The sequence below is a fragment of the Leucoraja erinacea genome, chromosome 23 (assembly GCF_028641065.1).
Source record: "Leucoraja erinacea ecotype New England chromosome 23, Leri_hhj_1, whole genome shotgun sequence".
Lineage (NCBI taxonomy): Eukaryota > Metazoa > Chordata > Chondrichthyes > Rajiformes > Rajidae > Leucoraja > Leucoraja erinaceus.
Window position 1 is genome coordinate 17,414,704 of NC_073399.1, and position 25,135 is coordinate 17,439,838.

Here is a 25,135-nt window from a genome sequence, read left to right on the forward strand (position 1 = left end):
TAGACACAAAGTGCTGGAGGAACTCAGCGGGTCAGGTAGTTCCTCTAGAATAAAGTATGGGTGAAGTTTATCTCCAGAGATGCTGCCCGACACGTTGATATTCCAGCACTTTGTGTCTATCTTTGGTATAAACCAGTATCTACAGCTCTTTGTTTCCACAATATTTCATAACACTGATTAAATCACATTAATTGCAGAATTTATTGAATAACATAATTTTTCATTTAAGTTTGCTTTTTTGCAATTGTTTCTGATTTCCCCACGTGATTTCCCCAAACCCATAGGCCCAACTTGCCCACACCGGCCAACATGTCCCAGCTACACTGGTCCCACCTGCCCACCTTTGGCACATATCCCTACAAACTTGTCCTATCCATGTGTTTAAGAAGGAACTGCAGATGCTGGAAAATCGAAGGTACACAAAAATGCTGAAGAAACTCAGCGGGTGCAGCAGCATCTATGGAACGAAGGAAATAGGCAACGTTTCGGGCCGAAACCCGGAAGGGTTTCGGCCCGAAACGTTGCCTATTTCCTTCGCTCCATAGATGCTGCTGCACCCGCTGAGTTTCTCCAGCATTGTCCTATCCATGTACCTGTCTAACTGTTTCTTAAACGTAGGGATAGTCCTTGCCTCAACTACCTCCTCTGGCAGCTCAATCTATACACCCACCACCCTTTGTGTGAAAATGTGGCCCCTCAGATTGCTATTACATCTTTTCCCCTTCAGCTTAATCCTTGATTCACCTACTCCGGGCAAGAGACTCTGTGCATCTACCCCATCTATTCCTCTCTTGGTTTTCTCCAATACATCTCGGCCCTTGTTGTTTGAGCTGCATCACGCCAGCCAATAACATTCTTGTGCCTTTAATGCAAAGTTAATTTCCTTTCATGTGAAGAGGAATAAATTGCAGTTGTATGATTGAAGCCTCGGTGGCGTTGGTGTAAGGGCTGTGCTGCCCGCAGAGACACCACTCAGCACTATGCAAACGCATCTGAAATTTACCCGTCAATGAATGAGGTCAGGTGAGAACCAGCAGCAGTATCTGTGCAAATGTCTGGAATGGAAAGGGCAACCGAAATGGGAGCCAGAAAGGAAAGTCAACACTTTGGGGGGGGGGGGGGGGGCTGGAGTGTTGGTGCCAAGAGGAGCAATGGAACTGAAATGAGAAAGTATAGACAGTAAAATTAAAAGTTTGAACTAAGAATGTGATTGAACCTGTTACAAGGTGAATATAATCTGAGTTTGCATTTTTGATGCTATACGGATGCATCAAAGCCTCAAAACATTGAGCAGGCTAGGACTCTATTCTTTGGACAGCAGGAGGATGAGGGGTGACCTTATAGATGCGTGCAAACTCATGAGAGGAATGGATCGGGTGGGGTCTTTTGCCCACATTAGGGGAATCAAGAACCCGAGGGCATATGTTTAAGGTGAGGGGGGCAAAGGTTTTATTGGAACTTGAGGGGTAACTTTTTCACACAAAGGGTGGTGGGTGTATGGAACGAGCTGCCAGAGGGCGTAGTTGAGGCTGGTTCTATCACGATGTTTGAGAAACCTTTGGACAGGTACATGGATAGGATAGATTTTGAGGGATGTGGGCCAAATGCATGCAGGTGGGGCTAGTGCAGATGGGACATGTTGGCCAGTGTGGACAAGTTGGGCCGAGGTGCCAGTTTCCACGCTGTAAAACTCTAGTTGGAAAGCAATGCGTTGGGAGCAACGTGTTTAAGTTTTCATTATTTTTTAAATACAGTGCAAAAACAGGCCCTTCAGCCCACTGAGTCCGCACCGACCAGCGATCCCCGCACATGAACACTACCCTACACACACTAGGGACAATTTTACATTTATACATTTATAGCAAGCCAATTGACCTACACACCCGTACGTCTTTGGAGTGTGGGAGGAAACTGAAGATCTCGGAGAAAACCCACGCTGGTCACGGGGAGAACGCACAAACTCTGTACAGACAAGCACCCGTAGTCAGGATCGAACCCTGGACTCCGGCGCTGTAAGGCAGCAACTATACCACCATGCCAGCCACATGTGCTGCACCATCTGAATGGTGTTTCTGATTCGCAACGGGCACTCACTCATGATCATGTCTCCTCTGCAGTTTAGCCAGCTCCCGTTGTTTCTCCTTGTAGCGCCTCTGTAGCTCCGCTAGTCTCATCCTCATCTCCAGCTCCAATGTATCCATACCGTCAATTGCAGCTTTCAAAGGACAAACCTTGAACAGAAAAAAAACAGTCCAAAATAATCAAGACGGAATGGCATAAAAAGTTAAGGAGAAAAGAAAAATCATTCCATGGTGATTATTGGCATGTTATGACTGCATAAAGAATCAATATAAAATAAGCAATGGAATTGTAAAAGGGCTATCCCAGCAAATTTCACCATTCCTTGTTGATTGTTATCTTATTGCTACATAGAAAATCAATCTAAAATAACCAACAGATTGTAAAATAATTATTTCAGTAAATTATAATCATTTGTTATTTATTGATACATTATTACTGGGGAAAGAGATAATTTAACATTAGAAGGAGGTTGTAAAAAGGTTATCCCAGCAAATTAACATCATTCCACATTAATTATTGACCTATTATTGCTACATCAAGTACTTTATTCCCTCCTAGAATAACTATCTGCTCGACAGAAATGGAAACAAGTGCCATTATAACCTTGCCTATCATTTAAAAATGTTCATTCATTTAGTTAAAATCCAACATTTAAAAAAGCCCTAAATAAAAGTATTTTATCATCAATAATATGAAAATAGAATCAAAATACAGGAATGTAGGTTTCGTATAAATTCGTCTTTTTACCACAATATTCATCTTGTCACTGAAACATATAGGCACCTCAATAAATTTGTTCTCATTCTATTCACATCATGTACATGACCCAATCCAATCACCCATTTAGACCAGTTTGAAGAAGGGTTTCGGCCCGAAACGTTACCTATTTCCTTCGCCCCATAGATGCTGCTGCACCCGCTGAATTTCTCCAGCATTTTTGTGTACCCATTTATACATGTTCAGATATATCCCCGTGAGTTGTATTGCAGGAAAGCTAACCGTCTGGTCCCGGGGAATCTTTACTTTAGATTTTAGAGATATCGAGGGGAAAAAGCACTCTTCTGCCCATCAAGATCGTGCTGGCCAGCGATCACCCCATACAGCAACACCATTAAACACACTAGGGACGATTTTACCAAAGCCTATTAACCTACAAACCTGTACGTCTTTGGAATGTGGGTGGAAACAGAAGCACCCGGAGAAATCCCACGCGGTCACGGGAGAACGTACAAACTCCGCAAAGACAGCACCCATAGTCAAAATCGAACCCGGGTCTCTGGCACTGGAAGGCAGCAACTCTACCGCTAAGGCACCGTGCCACCCTGCAATCCCTGAATCCTGCAATCTCAGCCCCATGAGGACTGAGCTGATGCACTGATTTTGTCCTTTTCCCTTCATACCAATGGATTTTTCTCGGAGAATATTTTCCGTTTGCACTGTGAGATAAAGTGGCAGAACCTTGTGCTGGAGTGAAATTCGCCTACAAACTCACCGTTTCCGCCTTTGGCCGCCATGAGTACTTCCTCCGTAAATTCAGTACTCGTGGGATTCGAACTACGTAGGACCTGCTTGCTTCTGTGTTAACGTGGTGGTCGTCCAATTCGATGGGTAATGCCTCTACCAATGAACATGCAGCAGCAATAGTTGCAAGGCTCTGGAGATCGTGAGTAAGCACAGCCTCGTCTTCCCCTGCGTAACGAGAAACATGTACAAAAATTCCTTCAGCACTGATACATTAACTTGAATATCTGCTTTGTAATGGAACCTGCCCAACGCTCAATTCCAACTTGAACTCTTTCTCCCTCGAAACACCTCAGGGCCACAGTCACACATTTACAAAAGTGCCCACATGTTCACCAGCAGTCTCATTTGAAAACATTTCCTTTGTGTATTTTTAACTTCAGCTAATCAAGCATATCATTTTCTTCATTAACTACTGCTACTGATAAGGAATGCCAGGAAATTTATACACGGGAAAATTACATATGGAGACTTCAAAAACATATTCAGAGCAATTGCATTGGATGGTTGACGGGTAAAAAATATACAAGTTTCAAAAGCATATGAATTATTTTACGTAAGAGAATAAAAGGTTTAGATTGGAAGGATCGGAAAAGACCCAAGCCAAACAATAAATTCTGGTACAAGCATTCTATACTAGGATTATTTTTGGCGACTTCTATATTGATTCTATAAGTGAGATGACAACATCCTTGAGACAGATGCTGGAATCTTGAGCATTAAACAAAGTGCTGGAAGAACTCAGCAGGCCAGGCAGCATCTGCGGAGAGAAAAGAACAGACTGTATCCGTCCATTTCCCTCCAAAGATGCTGCCTGGTCTGCTGAGTTTCTCCAGCAATTTTCTTACCATATCCCAATCATTGCAATGTTTAAGAAACATTTAGACAGGTACATGGATAGAACAGGTTTAGAGGAAAATGGGCCAAACATAGATAAGTGGAATTAGTGCAGATGGGACAAGTTGGGCTGAAGGGATTGTTTCCATGGTGTATGATGCTATGACTCCATCCTTATTACCAGCCTATATATTACAAACTTAGCATTTTCCAGTCAGCTCATTCCTTAGTTTCAATCTTACTCACTCAGCCCATTCCAAGTGTCTTGATCAAACCCACAAGCTCGTGGCAACATGCAAAACACTAAATAACACATTTTGCAACTCTGGTATTACAGATTGAACCATGTAATTTCCCAGAAATATCCCTGCTCGCTGATTTGCATATTACTCAAGATTCAAGATTCAAGATAGATTTAATTGTCACATGTGCCAGATGGCACAGTGAAATGAAATTCTCATACAGCCATACAATAAAAATAAAAATAAAGGACACAACACACTATAGAATTTAACACAAACCATCCCCACACAGCAGAATCAAAGTTCCCCACTGTGTGGGAAGGCACCAAAGTCAGTCTCTTCCTCCACTGTTCCCCGTGGTCAGGGCCTCCCCAAGCCCTCCACAGTTGCAGCTACAGGCGGCCCGATGTCCAGGACGATGTCCAGGACCTCAAAGGTCATTATTATGATTCCATTCAGGATCTCAGATCAAACCAAAGAAAGTGTTGTAATGCAGGTAAACATGGCAGACAATGAACACATAGCACAAGCAGACAATATATGCACCCAGACAATGCAATTTTGAGACACAAGGAACTGTGGATGCCGAAATCACAAATGCTAGTAGAACTGCTACCAGCATGAGCAGCACAATAACACGACGTTAGAGTTGCTGCTTTACAGCACCAGAGACCCAGATTCCATCCTGACTACGGATGTTGTCTGCATGGAGTGTGTGCCTTCTCCCCGTGACCGCGTGGGGTTTCCCCGCATGTTGCGGTTTCCAAAGATATACAGGTTAATTGGCTTCGATACAAAATTGTAAATTGTCCCTAATGTGTAGAATATTGTTAGTGTGTAGGGATTGCTGATCGGCATGGACTCTGTGGGCCAAAGGGCCTGTTTCCGCACTGTTACAGTACACTAAACTAACTAAACTCAGCGGGTTAAGCAGTATCTGCGAAGGGAATAAATAGGTGATGTTTCGGGCAGGACTGAAGAAGGGTCACGACCCGAAACGTCACCTACCCTTTTCCTCCAGGGATGCTGCCTGACCCACTGAGTTATTCCAGCACTTTGTGTCTATCCTGCTTCAGGCTATTGGCATAGGGTTAACCTTTGGCCTGAATCTTTATCTAAATTGTACCAGGAGGTTTTTATATCCACTTGAAAAGTCAGTCACCAAAATGTCCAATCTGAGAGTTGACACCTCCGACCATGTAATACTCGACAAGAACTTGGGCTTTGGAGTAGGAACTGTAGATGCAGGTTTAGACCAAAGATAGAAACAAAGTGCTGGAGTCACTCAGCAGATCAGGCAGCATCTCTGGAGAAAAAGGATGGGGGCCCGATCTTTGGGTTTAGGAGGACTGGGATTTACACAAGACTCAGAACAGTAAGTGCGTCAAGGCTGATTTGTTGGCTAAGACTTTTAATTTCTAAAACTCGACGAGGCCCTGCACTTGCCTGCACTTGGTCCAAAACCCTCCAAACCTGTCCTAACCATGTACATGTCCAACTGTCCAATAGTCCCAGCCTCAACTACCTCCTCTGGCAGCTTGTTCCATACACTGTGTGAAAAAGTTAACCCTCGGATTCCCATTCTTGTCCTCTCAATGGTCTTTCCATATGCTGAGGTAGTGGGTTCACCCCTACCCCATTTACAGACATTGGACTTTGTCTATGGGACTGGTGCGCTACAATGCTGAGAACTGTGCTGCACTCTGTATCTTTCCCTTTGCTCTAATGATTGTACTTGAGTTTGGCCTGATTGTACTTATGTATGGAATTATCTGATTTGATTGGATAGCAAGCAATACAAAGCTCTCCAATATACCTCGGCACAAGTGACAATAATGAACCTAAACCTAAGGTTAAACATTGTGGGTGGGAGGGCCTGTTTCTGTGTTGTACTGTCGTATGGTCTAAGCCGACTGCCACTGAGCCAGAGCACTGAAGAGGCTGCAAAAGAAAATATACTGAGCTACAAAAGATATTTTGATTGCAGAATCATCAAATAAACCTCTAACAAGGGATCTTTATCCAGATTTCTGATTGGATTTTCACTCAAAGAGTTAAAATCTAATTTCAGGGAAGTACTCGCATAAATCTTCAAAAAGGTCACGGACTAAAATAAGCAAATTATGTCAAGTTGCTTTAAACAAGACAACCAGCATGATGTCACAAAATATTGCAACACAATGCCTGTTCTCAGGTTCCCTGGTTATTCTATCGGAATTACATCACCCTTTTCCCTAAAGAACGAATGTTAATGGATTCAATATCCATGGATACTTCAGGAACAATCAATCCTTTTGACCAGAACTGATCAATCAGCTGATAAAAGTGTTATTGATTAATAATGTAATGAGGTTACAGGCATTTGATATTTTAACAGCCTATGTGTAAGCATGTGAAGGGATTTACATTTTGAAATCTGCATTTGGGAACTAAAGAAAACACAGTGCTTTCAATGAGATAATCATTGCAGGTGGGACTAGGGTAGCTGAGACATGTTGGCCGGTGTGGGCAAGTTGGGCCGAAGGGCCTGTTTCCACACCGTATCACTCTATGACTCATTGCCTGTAACGAGAGACAAAATGCTGGAGTAACGTAGCGGGTCCGGCAGCATTCCTGGAGAAAAGGAATAGGTGACGTTTCGGGTGGGAACTCTCCTTCAGACCCCTCAGAAGTCGCCTATTCATTTTTCTCCAGAGAGGCTGCCTGAACCACTGAGTTACTCCAGCATTTTGTGTCTACCTTCCATATAAACCAGCATCTGCAGTTCCTTCCTAATCATTGTGTGTGATAGGAACATAAAACACAATGATATCTCAGCATTGAATGTAACATGTATGTATATTTGTTTGCAAGGCACATATTATATACGTGTGTACGTTGGCTTAGATTGTTCTGCAGTGATGATGCTAATGATGTACCCTATGAATTTCCCCCTGGAAAGTTATTCCATATCTTCCCCCCCTTTTAAAATAATATCCTGCAGAGAGCACTTGGGATCGGCCACAGGCACTATAGCCAGCAGCCACTGAACAAGAAGATGGACACAAAAACCCGGAGGAACTCAGCAGGACAGGCAGCATCTCTGGAGAGAAGGAATGGGTGGCTTTCCGGTCCTGTATGAGCTCAGTTTCAGAGGTTCTGCTTCTTTAGTCGCCTTCCTGTCGGTTTTAAGTGCACTCCAGGAGTAATTAGCAAGCAAGTGATAGCATGACGTGAATCATATGCAACAACTAAAAAACTGCCATAAACAAACCAACCGCCTGGCGGCTAAAAAATAAAAATTTGCCTTAATTTGTTTTTAATGTACCTGCATAAGGAATGACCCGAATAATTGCAAGTGAATTTAATTAATAGGCGTGAGAAGGCGTAGAGACACTTTTAAGAAGCCAGACAACTTTTAATAAAGTTTAGCGGGTATTTAACATTACCGGTTTTCCTTGGTTCTGAAAACTCGTGCTTACGTTTTATTTTCCCAATGAGCCAATTATAATGCCCGGTCAGCAAAGGAGATTGCCTACGGCTACCTATAACTACATGGGCAACCCCACTACCACGAGTTCAAAAGAACCATGCCAACCAATGTTTACTTACAGAAAAATCTTCCGCATGTTGAAAATTTTTCCTCGACCAAACTGAGGCCGCGAGTAGCGGGAACTTCTGTCGAGCATGAAGGAGAGTTCCAGTGACCCACTAGGACCACGTGTCGACCATGCTGCAAGTTTGTGACGAGCGCAAACTCTTCTAAACTCGCAAATTAGGTTGCCATAGTGGGACAGGCCCTTTAACTAAAACTAAAAAACTAAATCATCTTTATTGTCTGGCTTATGTACGACCCAAATCACATCAACGTGGCTGACCCCCTGAGATGTCATGTGAGGCAACCAGTTTAGGGAGGCAGATGGACAATAAATACTGGCGGAGGCATTCACATCCACCTCCTGTGAAAACACATCTATCTTGCCTTGGTAAGTACATAATCCTGACCCAGAAATACATTCAGTTCAACGCTACGTTCAGCTGCATGCTCTGCTTACTCCATACAGGCCTCCTGCCTCCTTAATCATTGAACACAAAAGAGAAACATTGCAAAGCAAAAATTGGACACTTTTAATGACCATTAACACATTTACTGTAAACAGATTTAGTTTAGTTTGGAGACGTAGCATTGAAACGGGCCCTTTGGCCTACTGATTCCATGCCAACCATCGATTTCCCATTCACACTAGTTCTATGTATCTCGTTTTCACACTAGGGACCATTGTACAATCAACCTGCCTTTGGGGGATGTGGAAACCAAAGCACTCAGAGGAAACCCACACGGTCACAAGGAGAACGTGCAACCTCCACACAGACAGCAACAAAGGTCAGGATCGAACCCAGGTCTCTGGTGATGTGAGGTAGCAGCTCTACCATGGATAGACACAAAGTGTTGGAGTAACTCAGCAGACCTGGCAGTATCTCTGGAGAAAAAGTTTGGGTGACTTTTCTCGTCGGGACCCTCCAGAAATGCTGCCTGACCCACTGAGTTACTCCAGCACTTTGTGTCTATCTTTGGTATAAACCAGCACCTGCAGTTCTGGTACGAAAAAAGAATATTAATGGAAGAAGCTGCAAGAAACATCAGACAGCGCTTGATACATTTTGTTGTTAAGTGGCAATTATTTTTTGCTGGTTTTTGATTAAGCTGTCGTCACCCTTTTCCATTTTTGTGATTGCAGCCAATTTCCCTGTTGAGCAGTCCTTGATGTAACTACATTTCAGTTTGAGCAATAACAAGAAAAATGAGACTAGTGAGAGTTGATGAACAGCCCCAAAGTGCCAGGAAAGCAGGGATTACGATGCAGTAGTTCTAGTTAATTTAATTTAGTTTAGCTTTGTTTAGTTTAGAGATACAGTGTGGAAACAGACCCTTCAGCCCACAGAGTCCATGCCGACCAACAATCAACTGTACACTCGTTCTATACTACACATTAGGGATAATTTAGTGCCAATTGACCTACAAACCTGCACTTCCTGGAAAGTGGGAGGAAACTGGAGCACCCAGAGAAAACCCACGCGTTCATAGGGAGAATGTACAAATTCCATACAGACGGCACCCACAGTCAGGATTGAACCCGGGTCTTTGGAGTAGTTCTTAAACTTCTTCCAACTCGTCTAATAGATCTTATATTAGCTGCTGGCGCGTGCGGCCACAGGCAGAAGATAGGGTGGTAAGTTAGGCCTGTTTGGTGAACTTTTGTAACATGGGCGGTGGTGGCAGAAACATGGCGACACTTGTGTAGGTGAGGTCTGCTGTATGATTTTACCAGGTTGTGTGCAAAACAAAACATTTCACTGCACCGAGATACATGTGACAATAAAGTATCATTGAAAGCATCATTAAATCATTGAATAATTTCAGTCCTAATGGCAGGTCACTTCATTGCAAAATCTAGGCCATTCAATAACATTCAGAATGCGCGCATATGTGTGCAGATGATATTGTGCATCTTATTATCTATTTATAAAGTTTTGTTCATTCTGCTGATAATGTTTGCATATGATTATATGAAAGTCTTAGTGATTAATCTGTTTTTCTATCACTGAATAGATGCATATAATAATCTACATGTGAATGTGCACAGTTTGTATTTCTATTTATAGTGAGAATCATATCTGTCAGTATGTTGAAACAAGGTTCCCCAGCTGCCGGTTAGTACACAAAAGGACACAAAGTGTGGGAGTAATTCGGCAGGTCAGGCCGCATCTTAGGAGAACATGGCTAGGTGACGTTTCAGGTCAGGACCCTCCTTCAGGATCTTGATCCGAAACGTCACCCATCCATATTCTCCAGAGATGCTGCTTGACCTGCTGAGTTACTCCAGAACTTTGTATCCATATCTGTCAGTATGTTGAATACTTTTAAGGACAAATTTGGTTTTACATATCCTATGTAGCAAAGCCCAATAATTGAATGAGAAAAAGCTGCCAGATTTATTAAGTGTAGGTTTTTTTCACAAATTCAGTGAGATAAACTTCACACTGATGACACCTTTAGTTTAGTTTAGTTTGAATTAGCTCAATTTCAGTTTAGTTTAGAGATACAGTGCGGAAACAGGCACAACAGTCCATCGAGTCCATGCCGACCAGCATTCCCTGCACATTAACAATTATCCTATACACTAGGGACAATTTATATTTATTCCAGTCCCAATTAACCTACTTTGGAGTGTGGGAGGAAACCAGAGCACCCGGAGGAGATCCCCGCAGGTTCCGACGAGAATGTACAAACTCCGTACAGACTGCACCTGTAGTCAGAATCGAACCCGGGTCTCTAGTGCTGTAAGGCAGCAACTCAACCACTGCGCCACCATGCCGCCCGATTGCAAATGTGCTGCATTCGGTACCCGGACGTGGCGTCGAAGGACGAGAAGCGGAAGCAAATAAGTGGAAGCCAAATAACCGAACGGAAACAAAGCCGAAACGCTAAATAATCGAAAGCGTACGAATCCGAAATGCCAACTAACCGAAAGGGTGGGACGCCTAAAAGCAAACTCACTGAAAGGCCGCTCTGCCGAAAAGTCAAATAACGGACATGACGTCGCCGGGAGGGGCGGGACTTGTCAGCATTTGGTCCAGACCCCCGCGTCCATCACATCAATGGCCGGTGGAGATGAGAGGGTGGGGGGTCATTTTCCCACACAAGCCATAGGTGACTGGGCACTGTGAACCCGAGCTCCAAGTTGTAGGCGGCCGAATGAGCGCATCCCTCGGGACAGCCCCCACTCTCCCACGGCCACGGCCACGGCCGCTTAGTCACCCCGTGCGGCGGTACTGTGACGGGCCGTGTGTCGGCTGCGCCGGGTGGAGCAGAGGTGTGGAGCAGGCTGGTGTGGGACCGCAATCACCCCCGACACCCACACCCAGTGATTCACCCCACAAACCCCCGGTCGTGGGGACAGATGGCTCGGGGCATTGGCAGCCATAGTAAATCACTTTTAAAACATGGGGGGGGGGGGGGGGGTGACACAAATCCCCTGGTGGGCTGATGACAAGTGTGCATAACAACGAACAATTTAACTCCCCCCCCCCACCCCCACCCCCCTGACAACAGGAAGCACGTTTAATTTATTGTTTAAACACAGTAATACCGTCTGGTTGCCTGCGTTACGCCCACTAGCTCCCACGCTCAAAACACCAGATAATCTGTAATCTGTTTTAACTGAAGAGGGACACAAAAAGCTGTAGTGACTCAGCGGGACAGGCAGCATCTCTGGAGAGAAGGAATGGGTGACGTTTTGGGTCGAGACCATTCTTCCGACCTGAATACAATACAATACAATACAATACCATTTCTTATCATTTGAGCCTCAGTGAGGTTCAAACGAAATTCCGTTTCCACAGCCATACAAACAAAGACAATTTCCTACAGACATACACACAATTTAATTCACACAAACATCCATCACAGTGAACCCACTGTGATGGAAGGCAAAGTCTTTTCTCTCCCCTGTTCTCCATTTCTCTCCCGATGGCCAAGCCCCAGGTGGGCGATGATAAGTCCCACGGCCATTTTAGGCCGTGCCGGCCAATTTACGGCCCCGCTCCTGGTCTAAAAGTCACAACCCCCCCGCAGGCGCTGGAATGTCCCGCGGCCATGAAGCCGTGCCGGGCGATGTACGTTCCCGCTCCGGGTCGTTCCAACCCCGCGACACGGGCTGGAGAAGTCGCGTTGCGGGAGCTCCGGGAAGTGGTCTCTCCCCCCGGTGTCCCAGTCCACCGGACCAGCGGCTGCGTTGCTGGAGCCCCCGAGCCCCAGGAGTCGAGTCGCAGCAGCGAGTCACCACCGCTCCGAGGCCGGCCAGCCCCACGATGGTGAGTAGTCCGCAGCTCCGCAGTCTCCCGAGCCCCGGGTCGTTCAGGTTGGAGGCCGCTCCACGGTGCTAGGCCCCAACAACAACGGAGACCCGACAGGGAAAAGGTCAGGTCTTCCGGACAGGGAAGAGAGTTGAAACGGTTTCCCCCGCCCCCCACATATATACATTTAAAACACCAGTATTAAAAAAAACACCAACACTACATTTAACTAGACAAAAAAAAAAAAAAAAGACAGACAGGCTGCAGGGGCCGCTGCAACAGGTGAGTTGCGTCGCCAAAGAAGACTGAGTCTGAAAGGATTCGACCCGAAACACCACCATTCCTTCTCTCCAGAGATGCTGCCTGTTCCGCTGAGTTACTCCAGCTTTGAGTTACTTCGGTTGCACCATTCCATAACACAAGATGTTGGCTCCAAATAGTCCAACATCAGTTTACGTTTCAGCTAGGTTTCTGATCACTGGAGCAAATCAAAGCCAATTTCAGATTTACTAGTCAGTAAAAGATCAAATGGAATGCACTCAGGACTTTGTCCCATTTCAGCCAGTGGCTTTTTGCATTGGGATCTGTACTGTAGCTCCTGCTCAGCCTATTATGCTATGGACTCTTGAGGAATCTTTGAACTTCTCAGAAGGTGACAGATTTTGCCACAAACATTTTTCTACTCATGTACCCTGTCCAAGTGTCTTTTAAATGCTTTTATCTTACATTCCTCGACAACTACAACTACCTTCTAGCATCTTGTTCCACGTGCCCATCATCCTCTGAGTGCAGGTGGTGGGTATATTTACAATACAATACAAATTTATTCTCATTGGAACCTCAAAACAAGCTCAAACGAAATTTGATTTCTGCAGTCATACAACAAGTAAAGAACCAAGACACACAACAACACAATTTACACAAACATCCATCACAGTGAATCTCCTTCTCACTGTGATGGATGGCAAAGCCTTGTCTCTCCCCTGCGTTGCATTCTTCTCCCGATAGTAAAGCCCCCGGCGGGCGATGGCAAGTCCCGCGGCCATTAAAGCCGCGCTGGGCGATTAAGTGCAGTCATTTGCCAAGACATGTATTGATCAGCCATTGGGAGGAAACAATATTGCAACAGTCAAGCTTTACGCTCTGCTCTCACTCCTTCTCGCTGCCACCTCTTTTGCCCGAACACTGACCAGTTTCCTGCTAAATTTGGCTCCATTCAAGTACTATTTATTGTATCAAGTGCTTAAATCTAAACAATCTGCTCACTTTCTCTTTTCCAAACTCTTGCATGTTTGCAAATCAAAGCCTTTTTAAAAAAAAAAATCTTGTTTTGCTGGGAAAGCGGTGATTTCATGGGAAAGCCACTCCCTGTGTTTAGCTGCTCTACGGAAGCCACGGGAAGCGAGCAGAGGAGGTCTCTGCCATGCCGATGTGGGCAAGAGGAAGTGTTTGATTATACTGGGCCAACATCACAGCCATTTGATATTGTCTCCCCTCTGTGTTTTGAGAACAGAGTGAAATACAGGCCTTTGGGGAGATTCATTTTATGGGACAAATTCTTTATCTTATGTTAACACAAAGAGATTGGGACTTCAGGCTTTGAGGATTTTTTTTCTTGGCAACAGTTTGAAGGTTTTGATATCAGGAAATAAGTCACTGTTGCATTGTGCCCGTGTTTGTGCTATAAATATCAAAAAAGAAAAGATACGCTAATTTGATCTTTTGGACCACATCCTTTTGAGAACCGTGCTGCAATAAAATTACTGCTCTTATATGAACACAATCTCAATGGCCTCAGTTACAAACCTGCTTCATTTCAAAAGGATTTTATTATTCTGGTTATCTGCGTCCATTATTTTAGCAGCTTTGCTAAGGAGTCGTTAAATGGTTTTCTAAAAGGGAGATGCCAACTGCTGGTCTGAGGAAGGCTCACAATACAATCCAGCTATTCATAACAAGCCCTGCATTTTAACAGCAACTTAAACAACCTTAGAAGATTCCCAGGTGCTTAAACCCAACACAATACTGTTCTTGAGCAAAACACAAAGTGCTGGAGTAACTCAGCCAGTCAGCAGCATCTGTGAAGGAAATGGACTGGTGAGGTTTCAGTTTGGGAGCACTGTTCAGCTCCACTGTGAAATCTCCACAAAGGCAACTTTGAAGAGGTTCTCTCTCCAATGAGTCCCATGAGATCCCCTCTCACTGCTCCCCCTCTGTGCTGTTTGAAGAAGAGGCCCTACCCGAAACATCGCCTATCCATTCCCTCCACTGATGCTGCCCGACCAGCCAAATTATTCCAGCATTTTGTTTTACTTGAGATTCCAGCATCTGCAGTTCCTTGTGCCTCCACATTAACGTTCAAAGGTAAATTTGCTCTGCACTTATGCATGCATTTGATCGTTTTTTTCACACCCCACTCTCTTATGTGTTTGTGCTTTGTTTTGTTTCAGAATAACTTTGTTAAAATCAGCAAACAAGGACAAAATCAAAAGTAAAACTGAGGTGAACATGTTCTCCTGGCATCTTTGATGTACTCCAGCCCCCAACTGACAGAAAGCTTCAGACATACCAGCAGAAACTGTCTTCTTCCTGTGCAGGGAGACCCAGGTATGGATGTAACTCAGAAGTAGGCAATTGGAAATGACACATGCCTCACCTGGGGCCCAACATGGTCTACCTTGACCATTCTCACAGAGCCCTTGAACAGTGCAGTCAGGACAATATCCATCCAACCTAGCACCATTCACAGAAAGCTGGCCTTCCTCTCCCTTGACAAGGCGAATCACAAATTCAGATTCAAGGTCCAATTTCCATTCATTGGTTGCTTTAATGGATGCTTAATGCACGGAAACAGGCTCAGAATCGAGAGTTACCGCCAAGCCAAGATGAACATCTGACAGTTCTGTGTGATAACCCAATCATTTTACTTTTCTCCTAGAACCCACCTCCAGCTGAAACTGAATATTTGGTAAGAAGTTGCATTCCATATAATGGCCAGAACGGCATCAATACAACATGGAGCAAACCACACCATTTCACAATTAGTTTCTGCTGTCCATACATAATTAATTATGTACATGCACTTTGGCCTTGGTGCTGCAGATGGAATGTTACTGTTGGTGTGAAACTACATGCTTTGAATTTCAGAAATGTAGCACCCCCTCCTTTCGTAATCCATGCTACGTTTAGACAATGTGTGGGCAGGAACTGCAGGTGCTGGTTTAAACCAAAGAAAGACACAAAGTGCTGGAGTAACTCAGCAGGACAGGCAGCATCTCTGGAGAGACGCAATGGGTGACGTTTCGGGTCGAGACCCTTTTTCAGACACAAAACGATTCTCGACCCGAAACGTCACACATTTCTTCTCTCCACAGATGCTGCCTGTCCTGCTGAATTACTCCAGCTTTTTGTGTCTATCTCTCTGTCTACTTTTAAATAATCTACTTCCAATTAACTCCCCTCCACTCCCTCCTCCCCTTACCCTTACCCTTACCCACTCCCCCTCTCCCCCTCCCTTTGTTGTTCCCTTCCACCAACATCCTTTCCTCTGGCTTCACTTCCTCTTCTCTCCTTATCTGACACCCTTTTATCTCCATTTCATCTCTAGCCTTTGTCCACCCTTCTGCCAATTGAAAACCTACCTTCAGCTGCTGCATCCAACAATCACTTGCCTGCCCCTACCCCCCCTTCTCTAATCCAGCCTTCTCCCCTCCACCACAATCAGTCAGCACAGACTCGACCAGAAACGTCACCTAACATGTTCTCCAGAGAAGCTGCCTGACCCGCTGAGTTACTCCAACAGTTTGTATATATTTTTAAGCTTACTAATAATGGTAAGCAGTTCCATTTCACATCGTAATATTCAAAATCATCACCTACTGAAACAACATTTAAAAGGCATTTGGACAGGTACATTGACAGGAAAAGTATAGAGGGATATGGGCCAACGTGAGAAGGTGGGACAAGCGAGGATGGGACATGTTGGTCGACTGGCAAGTTGGGTCAAAGGCCCTGTTTCTATGCTGTATGTGTCTTAACCAACACTTTTCCAACTAAGTATTTTCCCCTCTCGAGGAAAGATTTCTGTTCAATGCAAAAGAATAAATATAAGTAAATGGAGGACATTGTTCAAATGTGGTACTGAAGTAGGGTCATGCGAGTTCAGAAAATTACCTTGGGCGGTGCCATCGTAGTTCTGCTGCCGCTGTTCCAGTTCGGCCAATTCACTCAGCAGAGCTATACCATGCATCCCTGAGCAGGGGTTAAAGGTTGACGTTGCAGGGCGTGACGGTGGAACGGGGATGTTGGCAAAGTCGGGCTCTAAAGCGAGGAGCTCTCCCATGCTGAGACCAGCTGCCACCAGGGCATTCATTCCCGCCACACAGTCCACCCTCCACTTGAGCACCTCGTCCCTCTCCGAGGCATGGCGGTGACTTTCACAATCCTCATCCTGATTCACTTGTGCGGCCTCCTCATCAGTGCCGCCTTCCATCCTTAAGTCCGCCTCAGGTACCAAACTCGAGTGATCAGAGTTTCTTACATCCAGTGTGTTGTTGGTTAAGGTCGTGGGCTCAACGGTTGAGTGGGCCGAGCCAACTGCTGAAGTTTGTCCCCTGCATCCTTCTCCTTCTAGCCTTCCCTCGGGGTCATTTCCCTGAGAAGCAATCAGATGCCTTAAGCACGGCACGTTGTCCTTCACAGATGGCTCAAGTTGCTCCACAGTTGAATTCTCCGTTGGCAAAGCATTTGCCGTCTCCTTCTCCTCTGAGCTGCGGAGAAGGCTGTGCTCATTTTGTTCGACAGTATCCAAGGTGTTTGCTGTGATCTGCTGTTCACGTGGGCTCGCCCTCTCCGTCAGGGCCGAGCGAGCGTCACAGTGGATTTTGGCGCCGTGCGCAATGGTCCGGGACTGCTCCGGCTCGGCGGCTGTGGGGACGGGTTGCATAGTTTCAGCATCTGCGGGGTCGGCAGAGTGTGCAAGAGGAGTCGGGGAGCGATAGCCCATGGAGACTGGTGTGTACGAGTAGCCAGGTGGAAGCTCTGGAAACGACAAGGAGGAGAAACAGGTTTTAACGCAACACCAACGCCCACAGCTGACGAGAAACATGCTCATTGTGGCTTTAACATCAGAGGTGGTTTCTACAGATCTACCACAATGCATCAGAGACCCTCCGACCATCTTTAATCGGACTTTACTGGACTTTATCTTGCGCTGAACATTATTCACGTTATTCCCTTTATCGTACATCTGTACACCATGGATGGCTTGATAGTAATCATGTATTGTCTTTCCGCTGACTAGTTAGCACGCAATAAAAGCTTTTTACTGTACCTCAGTACATGTGACAATAAACTAAACTAAATGTAATCCAATTTAACTATTCAAATCATTTTGGGATCATTATCTCATGACATAGGATAGCACAGTGGCACAGCGGTGGAGTTGCTGCCTTACAGTGCGAGGGATCGCAGATCCTGACTACGGCTGCTCTCTGTGTGGAGTTTGCACGCTCTCCCTGTGACTGCCTGGGTTTTCTCCAGGGGCTCCGGTTTTCTCCCATATTCCAAAGATGTGCAGGTTTGTAGGTTAATTGTCTTCTATAAATTGTCCATAGTGTGTCGGATAGAACTAGTGTATGGGGTGATCGCTGGTCGGCGCGGATTCGGTGGGCTGAAGGACATGTTTTCACGCCGCGTCTCTAAAACTAAAAACTAAAACTACATCGTAGGAAGTGGAATAGGCCATTCGGCCCATCGAGTCTGCTCCGCCATTCGATCAATGTTAATCCTCACGGTGATTTTTGGATGTATGATCCTTGTTCTTTTTGGATACACATACTGATCTTCAAAATAGGAAATATAACCTACAGGGCTTAAACCCCGGTACAGTTGCTATATTCAGTCAGTTTTCATTTATTCTGCATTTCACTCTGATAAAGTGAACATGCATGAATGCATGAATCATGGCTTACAGTGACTGTAATCATAATGCCATTGTGCTCACTCTATATCAACCTCTGAAAGCGCAGTGAAAAACCTGTCTTGTCCAGGTGCCTTGTGTTCACTAACTGCTACAGGAAAAAAAAGGCTAACAATTTATTCACTCAATCAAAAGACAAATCGCAATGGATGGAGAAGTGAGAATGTGCGCCGCTTGGTATCTCCAGGCTCAAGGTTAAAGATTTGTTTGTAACGGTGAAACATTGAAGGGGCAGCACCCTCTACCCAGCGCAGATAATATTCCTGACATCGGAGAGTGCAGCTGACACCGAGCTCGAGCAACAAAACAAATGTTATTACTGTGTCTTCACCAAGAACTCCGAAGGTGCCCCTGACTTTATGCCGGTTGGCAGCATCCTGACTACCTTTTCATCAACTGAGTGTAATTAATGGTATCCATCCGCCTCACAGACATAACCACCAGATGAATATGTATCCTTCCACTGGAGTGTTTCCTTCCCAAGGACTGGTGAAGGAGAATAAGCTTCCTATCTGCCAAGCTGCTCAGTCTTTCTCCTCCTTTTCCCTTCAACATGAAACAAAAGAATTTCAGCTGCTGCATAATGTCTAACCTTGAAAATCCGAAAGGAAATGTATTGGATTTTGTTGTGAGCGTTTTATTTTGGCTTGGGTTTTGCAGGCCCGATTTCAACTGATTTCATGAAGGAAAAGTTGCAAACATTTGACTACATAGAAATTTAATCAACCCACGCTTGTTCTTACAGTATTTCCTTTGATGATTATTCCACGCCAGAGACAGTGGACAATCCAAGTCAGTCTTCCCTTCTCATGCAAATGAGCTTTTTATTCCCATTTTGTCCAAGTGCCGTGGTGAAAACGAGCAAATCTCAATTGCTGAAACTTGGTTAGTTGAACACACTGGTGAAAGTGGCAAATGCTATTGTTTATTGAGTCATCAATTCAACCAACACTCAAACAACATGGCTCACAATCCGAGCCAAAGAGATGTGGGTTCAAATCTTACCACTGAGACTTGGATATAAAAATCTAGATTGGAGCTATTACCAAGGGAGAGCTGAACTATTAGATGTGCTGTGTAAGAAAGAACTGCAGATGCTGGTTTAAAGGTAGGGACAGGCGGCATCTCTGGAGAGAAGGAATGGGTGACGTTTCGGGTCGAGACCATTGTCAGACTGAAGAAGGGTCTCGAAACGTCACCCATTCCCTCTCTCCAGAGATGCTGTCTGTCCCCCTGAGCTACTCCAGCATTTTGTGTCTACCTATTAGATGTGTTGGACAAAAATGCTGGAGAAACTCAGCGGGTGAGGCAGCATCTATGGAGCGAAGGAAATAGGTGACGTTTCGGGTTGAGACCCTTCTTCAGACCTCTTATTAGATGTGCTATGCCTTTTAGATGATATGTTAAACAGAGACTCCTTACGTCTTCTCAAAAGAGACCAAATGGTACTAATCTGATTGAGAACAAGCAAGTTATCCTAGTTAGTCTGACCAATATACATGCTGAACAACAATGACCATGCTCCAGAAATTTTAATTGGCCAAACGTTCTCTGAACTATCACAAGTTTACTAAAAGTGCGACGTAATCTTTCTCTTCAGAAGTAAATATTCTATCAATTGAAAACTGCTTGTCACCGTTCTGCAAAATATAACTGCATAAACATTTACCTAACAGGCGAGTCATTGAGCAGTAATGCTAGTCTATTCAGATTTCTGCTTTCTCTAAAGTGTTTAATATTTGCAGCAGCTACCACTAATTATGCTCAGTATACACGGGCAATGCGGCCTCTCCAACAAAAGGGGACTGAAAGGGGCTCACAGTCTCTATCCATTTGCCATTGACTTATTGATCAACGTTAATACCACTCTCACACTGATTTTCTTCCTGCCTTTGGAAGCTCCACCGCCAAAATAGAGCTTACTTGTGAGAACATAAATTACATCAGCTGTGCTCTTTTATAGTAAATATTGAACAGACTAATCTTTTTACTCTCTGTACTGACCCATATGCCACAGAATTATTCCTAGTGTAGAGAGTCTCAATCAGATTTTGAAATCTAGACTCTAAAAAAAGTCTTTCACCAACCGGTGACTGCACGGTGGCGGAGCGGTAGAGTTGCTGCCTTACTGCGCCAGGGACCCGGGTTCCATACAGACCACGGGTGCTGTCTGTACGGAGTTTGTACATTCTCCCTGTGACCCGCGTGGGTTTTCTCCAGGATCTGTGGTTTCCTCCCACACTCCAAATAGGTACAGGTTTCTAGGTTAATTGGCTTGGTATAATTTAAGTTGTGTATAGTATAGTGCTAAGTGTGTGGGGATCGCTGGTCGGCGCGGACACGGTGGACCGAAGGGCCTGTTTCCGCGCTGTATCTCTAAACTAAATTAAACCAATGTAACAGCCTTTACACGTTGTGTTGTAAATATCTGTGAACATACCTGGCTCAAAGGACTCGGGGTAATGTTGAGATGCCTCTCCATCCACTCGCTTTGCGGCTGTTTGACTTCCTGCGGAACTCTGGGAAGGAGGAGGACTGGCCACTGAGGATTGTGGGACGATGGCTGGAGCAGGAGTGGGACAAGAAGGCAATGGACACACGGCGGTGGGCTGGGGAGTGGGGCATCCTGACCTCGGCCTCAAAGAAGGAGAATGATGACAGGGTGAGAGTTTGGCAGAACACATGGCAGATGGCAATATAACAGGTGAAGATAGACTCTTGGGGGAGTTTAAGGCAACTGTTTTGTGTGATCTCCTGCTCCTCTCTAAAGTGTGTTCTTCTGCCTCCAATCGAGGTTCCTCTGCCTTCCGCTGATCCTGAAGAAAAGACAGGATTCAGGTGATCAATACTATACATTGTTAATACTCAAAGAGTTCCTTCCATTTTCTACCAGTACAATTCTGCTCACGAAATTGAAACATTAGGCTCTCCAGGAATATTAAACAAGTTGAACATTCAAATCCTTCGGCCTGTTCCACTATTCACTTCAATTAAGCCTGATCAAGATTGTAACTTTCGCCCAACCTCCTTGGTTTCAAAACACTTAACAGCCTTCCTGACCAATTATAAATATATTTTTAATTGATTGCCGGGTGTGAAAGAGACTAACTAGCCATATCAAATGAAGTGTGCTTTATGTTTTAGGATTTATTAGCTTCATTGTGGGGGTGTCACCTCCAATTTAATATTGTCTACTCAAAAATTACTCATGCATTCTGGAACTTTCAACACAATCAATGATCAGTTCCATTGGATGAGATGGAAGTAGGTGACATGTATGAACGCTTATTTGTCCAGAGTAGGTGCGTTCTCTCCGCGACCAGCGTGGGTTTTCTCCGGGTGCACTGGTGTCCTCCCACACTCCAAAGACGTAGAGGTTTGTAGGTTAATTGGCTTCAGCAAACATTATAAATTCTACCTAATGTGTGTATAGGATAGTGTTAGTGTACGGGGATCGCTGGTCAGCACGGACTGGGTGGGACGAAGGGCCTGTTTACGTGCTGTATCTCTAAACTAAACTAAACAAAATCATAAGTCACCGCCACACCGCAACATTAACTCTATTTCTCTCTCCACAGATGCTGCCTGACTTGATGAGCATTTCCCCATTCATTTCAGGTTTCTAGTATCTGCAGTAGTTTTTCTTTGCGTGCCAGTGAATAGACATCAGCGATTTTCAACCTGATTAAGACATTGAACAATCTTTTAACAGTAATAAGTGCATGGTTGCATCAGGTCAATTGCTGCTCACAAGAGGATTTCAGGCCAGCAGAACAAAGTGGTCTGTGAAGAACGTGGGGAAGGAATGGCAAACAAAATATTAGTCGCAGAAGATAGACACAGAATAACTCATCGGATCAGGCAGCATCTCTTCTCAGCTTCGGGTCTCGACCCGAAGCGTCACCTATTCGTTTTCGCCACAGATGTTGCCTGACCCAGCTTTTTTGTGTCTATCTTGGGTGTAAACCAAGTTTGCAGTTCCTTCCTACGTTAAATATTAGTAACATTTATATAATATATGATTGTATTATTTATAATAATCATATTATTATAATCGCCCAGGATAAGAAGTAGGCCAAGTCCATGCACGGTGTGCTTTCCTCACCGCTACTTGTGCATGTCGCTGTAGTTGAAGTGCTTGTGCCCGTTGCTGTTGCTGCTGCTGCTGCTGCTGATGGTGTTGGTGTTGGTGATGCTGTTGCTGCAACATGTAGAGCTCCTGCTGGCGGAGAAGCTGGGAGCGAGGGTATACAGAGAGCTGGCCGGGGTGCTGCATGTGCGGGGCAGGGGCTCGGGCTGGATAGATGGGCGGCCAGAGGGAATGTGCAGGGTCGATCACTTCTGCTGGAAGGACACGGCAAAGGAAGAGCAGGTTCAGTTCAACATCCCAACACGCACCTCACCCAGCACAGACATCCATCCCATCATTCCCACATTACACGGTATTGACGTTTCACGACCAATCATGAAATTACCTAACCACATCATTTAATGAATATACACCCATACAGTAGAGAAACTGGCCACTCGGCCCATCTGTCCATGCTGACCAAGATCCCCCATTTAAATAAAAACATAGGCCAACCAGAGGCCACATGTATTTATACCAGGGCATTTGTCTCAATCATTCAGATATTACCATGAACCGAGCCCCCACCCAGCAGACGATGCCAGAAAAGCGGGCAAATCCATACCGCCGGTCTCCCAAAAGCTATTTGTATCTACGTCCTGTACATGATTCAGACTTTCACACTGAGGGGAAGACATGTACATCATTTCTTTCCCAAATCAGTCCTACAGTTAATGGCTGGTCTTCCGAATGTGCTCCCATTGGCCCACGAGTGCTCGCCCAGACAGGGTACTCTGATCACTAATCTTCTGAACTTTTCTTCTTTGACTAGTCTACACTGCAAAGGTATTGTCATCCATCTTGTCCCATTTCTCTGCATGTAATATGAATCAAAATTACATTGGGCGATGCACACATCTTCACAGCTGAAATGAGGGGAAATTTTTCTGTCACCTTCAGTCTCTTCCTTAATCTACAGCCTTCCAGCTGTTAAAACCCAGCCTCAGAGCTTCTCAATCATTACCAATGAATAAATCTTAATAATTAATCTTGGTTGTGCATTGCACCATAGTCCTTGATCCCTCTGTCTCCCTGAACGGGAACAATCCTTCACCAACATTTCAATTCGCTTAAGAAATGGTTCAATTGATAATTTAGTAATAATGGGACTTCACTGTTAAATACTAAATTTTACTTTAGTTAAGACCATTAAGACTGATCAACTAATCAACTAATCAACTGATCAACTAATCAACTGATCAACTAATTTTGTCCAGGACTTTTGTGACCATTATTGTGCTTATTTTCATTGTAGATTTTGAATATAGTTTCAAATATAAATGAACTCCGCATCATAGCAAACGTAAGGTGTTCATATCAAAGCATGCTATAAAGCATTTAAAATAGTCAAAAAAAGCATTGCCAGGTGTTGCATTGACATCATCCACTAATTATCATTCAAATCAGTCGGAATGTGAATGATTGTCTTTGAACCACAATCTGAAACTGGCAAACACATTATAATGTATAAAATTCCTTTGACAAATAATGGGATACTGACTGACCTAAGCTGCTGTTTACTTAATAACTATTAGTCGTTAAAGGTGCGCTGCCCAAGCTGGCAGTAAACTGCATTGTGCATGCAAGATTTAAAACTCTTATCATTAGAAAGTGTCGTATCTTCTGACTTTCAAGAGTAATGCCACAGGATGTCCACTCGTACATTATTATGCTTTGGAGATAGTTATTGATAAGCTTTATATCATCCATTACCACAACAATATAAATCATCTGCTTGGATACATTTTTAGATGGCATATATTCCAATAAATTCAGCAGTCCCATGTTCCCACCATCAGCCATTTATCAAAGGAAGAACAGGTCGGGGACAGGGCTATGGAACTGTTACAATCACCCTCCGGTGCCTACCCCTCTTTGGGCATTGCTCTCTAAGCAGAACTGAAGAAAGGCTCAGTTTCCCATTGTTTCACATGAAAACGCATTGGGGAAATTGCTTGTGCATCAGGGTATCAGAGATGGCGTGTTATTTCCCCATGGGTTCATTTCTGGTATATACTTTACATCTGGACCTGACCCTTCTGCAACCCAGCCTGCACTATGAAGCTTAGGACTGCCAAACAGGGGCAACGTACAGAGGGCCAATTCACCTGCAAACCCGCTCGACTTTGGACTGTGGGAGGAAACCGGAGCACCCCGAGGAAACCCTTGTGGTCCCAGGGAGAACATGCAAACTCCACACAGACAGGAACCGAGGTCGGGATCGAATCCGGGTCTCTGGCACTGTGAGGCTGAGGTTCACATCAGGGGAAACAGCTCCAGGTCGCAGATGGTTCACGGATGAATGATAACATAGACTGGCTGGCAAGCTGGAATGTTGACCTAATCTTTGGGATTCCTGTTTCCATATTTACTTAGCTTTCCATTCCAGGCTGCCTGAATGAGGTTGAAGAACCCAAGTGTCTAAGTGTGAGTCATTTTGATGGGGATTCCTGTGGGAGGGTGCAGGGCCTCGACATGGGAGTGGGCCCCACTGGAGGCCCTGCAACA

At 44.7% G+C, this 25,135-nt stretch overlaps 1 protein-coding gene across 1 annotated transcript in view; it reads right to left on the reverse strand.

Moving 5' to 3' along the window:
* bahcc1b (BAH domain and coiled-coil containing 1b) overlaps window positions 1-25,135 on the reverse strand; it is a 275,740-nt gene that overhangs the window by 100,991 nt on the left and 149,614 nt on the right. Inside the window, 5 exon segments of the mRNA XM_055653977.1 lie at window positions 2,095-2,231; window positions 3,575-3,771; window positions 16,692-17,558; window positions 20,939-21,314; window positions 22,604-22,842. Coding sequence (XP_055509952.1) covers window positions 2,095-2,231; window positions 3,575-3,771; window positions 16,692-17,558; window positions 20,939-21,314; window positions 22,604-22,842 — 1,816 coding nt within the window.